At 63.3% G+C, this 5,400-nt stretch overlaps 1 protein-coding gene across 1 annotated transcript; it reads right to left on the minus strand.

Moving 5' to 3' along the window:
• Positions 1-2,677: 2,677 nt before the first annotated feature.
• On the minus strand, positions 2,678-4,002 carry LOC123255442 (epithelial splicing regulatory protein 2-like). The gene is made up of 3 exons (XM_044684236.1): positions 3,907-4,002; positions 3,636-3,800; positions 2,678-3,204 (listed from the first exon to the last, which is right to left on the minus strand). The coding sequence occupies exons 2-3, from the start codon at positions 3,780-3,782 to the stop codon at positions 3,064-3,066; spliced, it is 288 nt and encodes a 95-aa protein (XP_044540171.1). The 5' UTR covers positions 3,783-3,800; positions 3,907-4,002; the 3' UTR covers positions 2,678-3,063.
• Between the last annotated feature and the right edge of the window lie 1,398 nt (positions 4,003-5,400).

A 5,400-nucleotide genomic window follows, 5' to 3' on the forward strand; every position in this document is an offset into this window, starting at 1 on the left:
CCCCCCCCCCCCCGTGGGTGCCTGCGCACACGACACGTGGCCACATCTGTCCACATGAAGCCGGGACGGGGAGGAGAACCAGAGGTGGAAAAACTGGTCCAGTGAGATTCTGTGGCAGCCACACCTGGAGCGTGTGAGCGCCGCAGCGGACGCCCCCCACCCACAGGCCGGCTCTGTCTCCTCATCCGTGAGGTGGGGCCCCAGGGTGCCCCATGAGGGACTAGGCCCTTTATTGGGTTAGAATCACGCGAGGCAGAACCTCGCACCCGGGGCTCAGCGGCGCCTTCCCCATCCCCCAGAGGCGAGAGTGGGAGAAGCAGACAGGGGTGGGGACACCCCATCTACCTCCAGAAGGGCCGGGGCAGGCTCCAGACGGGTTGCCTGAACCCCAAAATCAGCACCCAGAAGCGGGCCCTGCCCTGTCGAGCCCTTCCGAGGAGGCTGCGGGTGTCCTCCAGAAATCAGGCCGGGAGCAGCCTGTCCCCAAGGACAAACGTCCGGTGCAGTGAGCTTTGGCCCTGGCCGTATTGACATCCAGACTGGCGGCTGTTTGCTCAGGAGGGGGAGGGCCAATAATCGATAAAAAGGACCCCGAGGGCCGTCCTCAGCGGGCCCATTCTGTGCCTCGGTTTCCCAAGCTGTCAAAGGAGAACCAGCCCAGCGGGCTCCCGGCCCTCCCCTCGCCCACTCCTCAGAGGCCCCGGAGGAGACAGAAGAGGCAGGAAGAGCCACAATGTGGAGGGAAATGACTGGGGCAAGGTCACCGAATCAGGAAGGAGACTGAAAAGCAGCCCCCCACCTCCCTCCCTCCTCCAAGCCCCCCTGGCACCCAGGCCGGGCACATCATTCCCTGAAGGCAGGGCCTCCCTAGCCCGAGGGACCTGGGCAGTAGCACCCTGGGCACGGTGCACTGAGGCCCAGCGAGGCTGGGAGGGGGCGCCGCGGGCTCAGACAGGCCTGGGCTCGCACAGGCGTCTCCCACACTGGGAGTGTTCTCAGGGCGGAGGCCTCAGCCCACACACCTCCCAGGCCGGGACCCAAAACAGAAAGCTGGCAGAGGCCCAGGCAGCCTCACTGGAGGACAGAGGAAGGGGCCACGGCCTGCTCTGCTCAGGACCCTCCCCACAGCCTGCCAAGCAGCGCCATGTTGTGGACCAGGAGAGCTGCTTCTAAGGGCAGAATTTGAACCCAGGTCCGCGCTCGGGCTTTGGCAGGTGCTCCAGACTCTCCCTGTTCCCATCCCAGCTGGCAGGAAGCAGAAGGGTCTGAAGCCTCCAGTGAGGCCAGGCCGGAGGACCCTCCCTCCGAGGGGCTCTGATGGACCCCAGCAGGAGCCAGACACCCTGGTTCTCATTCAATAAACCAGTTTTCCAGACCCCCCAGGGCTAATGGCACTGTTTCCACTGGGAAGGGGAGGGGGGACCCCAAAGCGTGAGTCACTTCCCCAGAGGAGCCTGAAAGGGGGTTCTACAAGGACCCGGCCATTGAGCAAGCCCTCCACTCTCCAGTGGGAAAGGCACGCCATTGCCTTGCCTGGAGTGGGCGGGAAAGGAGGAATGGGGGTTCCAGGCTCTGGCCCCCCAAAGGGGCTCCCACCAGGGAATGGCCTGCTGTCCCCCCATTCCAGGGAGCACCCCCCTTTCCTGACCATGACCAGGTGGGGGGCCCCTCATCGCTCCTCCTGTTGTCCCCCGAACCCAGGCCCAAGAGCAAGATGTTCCTCTGGCAATGTGGACGTGGAGGGTGGGAGCTCCCCCCAGAGCTGAGCCAGAGGCCAGCAGAGGGCCAACAACCCAAACAAGCCATCCTACCTCAGCCTCCCTGGGCAGAGGTCAGGACGAGGAGCCACTGGGGGGACAGAGGTGGGCAAGTCTGGAGAACCCCCCCCAGGCCCAGGGATCAAAGGGGGCCCCAAGGTCAGGTGATGATAAATCCGGGGTTCTTAAAATGACCTCCCACTAAAGCCTAGGAACAGCTCACACCTAGGTGGGCTTAGCTGTCACCCAGAGATCCCTGCAGAGGCCAAGGGCCCAGACCAGGGGGGGGGGGCATCTCCCCATTAATGGCCTTGGGGGGATCCCTGGGGGCAGGACTTAGGCCTGGGAAAGGAGGGACCCCTTGGAAGGATGAGAACTCCCCCCACGCCCCAATACCCCAGGCCTCAAAGGCACCTGGGCTCATCCCCAAGCTAGGCCTGCTGCCTGCCCAGCCCAGCAGTGACAGCACAGTCAGTTTCTTCCCAGGCTAGTGAATTACTGACTCCACCCAAGCCCAGCGAAGGCCCTCCCACCCCCACCCGGGACAGGCTGAGCTCCCCCACCAGCCCCAGGACCCAGGTCCTCCCTCACCCCACCAGAAAGAGGTTGAGAGTAAAGCCAGGGATAAACACCCCCCACACACCTCTGGGGAAACCAAGGACAGGCTCTAACCTGCCCAAGTCAGAGGGGGGCGCCCTGCCTTCACCAGGCCCCACACCCAGGGCAGGAGACCAGGCTGGACGGGAGGAGGGGCCCCCCATCTCATAACTGCTTGCTTCATACTACCCCCCCCCAACTCCCACCCTTCCTCCACCATAAAATCACCAGTCACTGAAAGTTTAAAACAACAGAAACTAGTTCTACTGCCCAGGCAGGTTTAGCCTAACAACGGGGGGCCGCCAAACCCCCCAGCACCCCCACCTCAATCTTCCCAGCCACCCAACAGTCACTGGACTGCTCCCCCCCCAAATACACCGGGCTTTCTTCTTCGTCAAAAACAAGCCTCTAGAACTTTCAAGGCTTCCCTGCTGCACCTTTCTGCCCTCTCCAAAGTTGGGGGATCCTCTCCCACCAATTGCGGGGGGGGGGGGGGAAGGGGGCGGGCCGGCTACCCGGTCTTCTGCTTCTTTCAACCCCTTCCCCCTCCCTCCGAAGCCAGCCAGGCCTTCCCTGAAGTTTTTTTTTTTTTCTCCCAAAAGGAGTTTTGCTGTAAGTCCACGTGCAGTTGGGGCTGGGCTGGGGGGAAGGGGACGGAGTCCCTCAGCAGCCCGGCCCGAGGGAGGCGGGGACCCCGGCCCCAAGCCAGTTAACCCTTCACCTGCTGCAGCACTTTGTCCAGCGGCTCGGCCCGGCCCAGCCCCTCGGCGCTCAGCCCGCTGGCTTCCCGGCACTGCTCGCTCAGCTCCGGGTCGTCCGCACGCACCAGGGACTTGTGCAGGGTCCCCACCTGCGGCCGCCAGGGGGAAAAGGGGTGCAGTCAGCGGCGGGAAAGGGGGCTCGGGGAGCCCCCCGACTCCCGCACGCCTCCCCATTACCGCCCCCAGCCTGCCCGGAGTTCTCCCCCACAGGGGTAGGGGAAAGTGAGTGACCTCACAGAGGGGGAGGGGGCCGCTAAAGTCAGGGCCAGTCCCCCTCCCCAGAAGCGCGCGGAGGTGTGCGCTCGGAACTCGGCGGCCAGCTCGGAAAGCGCCTCGAGGGCAGGGCCAGCTCCCCTTAGTGGCTCTCGGGCGGGAGGGGGGAGGGCCTCCGTCCCTAGCCCGGCGCGCATCTGGGGGCCCCCATCCCGCCCAGAGCTCCCAACCCGGCCACCACCAGCCACAGACCAGCACCAACCACGGCCACCACCAACCAGCACCACCCCCGGCCCGCCGTCCCTACCTTCCGGCTGTGAAGATCCACAACTTGCCACACCAAGAGAATTAGTTCCCTCTCATCTGAGCCCAGTTTAGCCCCCAGAGCACCAGCGGTTGCCCCAAACAAGACCACCAGAGAGTCAGGGTGCGGAGAAGGAGGCGGCGGCGTCATGGCCCGGGGAGGGGAGGGCTACAACCAAAGACAGAGGTCAGGGCCGGAGGGGAGCAGGGGGAGGGCAGAGACCGAGAGAGAGGAGGACAGAGGGGCCCGGGGGAGGGGGGGGGCGCGGTTCTACCTGAAGCCAGGGCTGCCGGGCTCTCCTTCCACCCCCACCTCCACCTCCACCTCCTCTGCGTTCCGGGCCGAGTGGAAGCGAGATGACCGCGTTCGGGCTTTTCCCCTCTGGCTTCATGGCAAGCACCCAGCCAGCTCAGACTCCCCCCACCGCCCCCGCCCTCCCAGGAGTTACCTGCCCCGGCCTGGGCCACGTGACTGGAGGCGGCTCCCCTAGGGAGCGGGCATTGGCTCCTGGGGGGAGGTGGGGGAGGGACCTGGGGAGGGGAGGATCGGCCCGGCTCAGCTGGCCTGATTGGTTTGGGGAGAGATCAGAGGAGGAGGAAGAGGAGAAAACACACACACACACCCCAGCCCCCACCCCCGGCCTCGCCCCTCGGGCCTCGCTAAGGCCCGGGGCCCCTAGCAGGGCTGGGCCGCCCAGGTGCGCCAGGTATTCCGAGGGCCCTGGCGGATGCGGGAAGGTCACGTTCTCCCTCACCTGGAGCTCCCTCCAGGCCCTGGGCCCGCGCAGCTGATTCCAGGAAGCCCGGACAGACCATTCCGAGGGGGGCAAAATAGCTAGCTGGGCCTGCCCGAGGTCACCTGGGGTCAGTCAGGCCCTGCTGGGGGTCACCTTCGGGTCAGCGCTCAAGGACAGGCCAAAGATCCAGCCCAGCTCTGCCTAGGCTAAAACGGCTAGCCCAAAGAGCAGGGCGCCCGGTGTCCCGACCCCTGCGAGGGCCTGCCTGATGGCACTCTAACCTGATTTTACCTCCCGCCATCCTCACTGAGAGCTCCATTACAGACTCCTGGAGGGCAAAGGTGCAGGTGTGGGCCATCTCCGGCCCTCTCCCAGAACCAGGTTTTAGGGCTTGTCTCCTCAAAGAATGGGTGCCTTCGAAGGCCTTTGGGGGACTGTTTCTCCACCAAAGTTAGCTTTTACAACGAGTTTGCTTAAGATAATATTCAAAGTTATCCTCATTATGAAGCTGACCAAGTGGTTTTGCTTAGGCTCTCCCCTTGGAAGTCAGGTCTCTGACCAGAACAATCCTCCCTCCGTCTGTCCACTATTCTCCAGGGACTCCCTATTTAACCCCAGGATCAAATAGAAAATCCAGTTTTGCTTTGAAAACCTTTCACACCTGGCCACCTTCGCCCCTTGGTCTTCTTCCACCTTCCTCTCAGATATAGCGATCAGGCATCGCTGGTTCTTCCATCAAAGCCATTCCCTCTCTCTAGCAGCATTTTTACTAGCAGTCCTTCATGCCTGGAATTCTCAACTTCTTTTTTTGAGCCTCAGCTTCCCCCAGCCTTTCCAGATCCTCCTTAACCTGAAGGCCCTCCCTCTGAGCCTCCTCCCAACCTATCCTGCATGTGTCCTGTCTATACGATAGAGTTGTTTGCATGGCTCTCAGAAAGCAGACTGGAAGCTCCTGGAGAGCAGGGCCTGTTTTCAGCCATTCCCCAGCGCTCCGTGTAAGACGCTTACTAGATGCCTGTGGGCCGATGGATC

This window comes from Gracilinanus agilis, unplaced genomic scaffold (assembly GCF_016433145.1).
Source record: "Gracilinanus agilis isolate LMUSP501 unplaced genomic scaffold, AgileGrace unplaced_scaffold46643, whole genome shotgun sequence".
NCBI lineage: Eukaryota > Metazoa > Chordata > Mammalia > Didelphimorphia > Didelphidae > Gracilinanus > Gracilinanus agilis.

Bases quoted from the DNA above. Each gene is read 5' to 3' on its own strand.
- LOC123255442 (XM_044684236.1), bottom strand. From the start codon at position 3,782: ATGACGCCGCCGCCTCCTTCTCCGCACCCTGACTCTCTGGTGGTCTTG. The intron at 3,205-3,635 runs GTAGGGACGGCG...TGGCGGCCGCAG, and splicing joins TGGATCTTCACAGCCGGAAG to GTGGGGACCCTGCACAAGTC.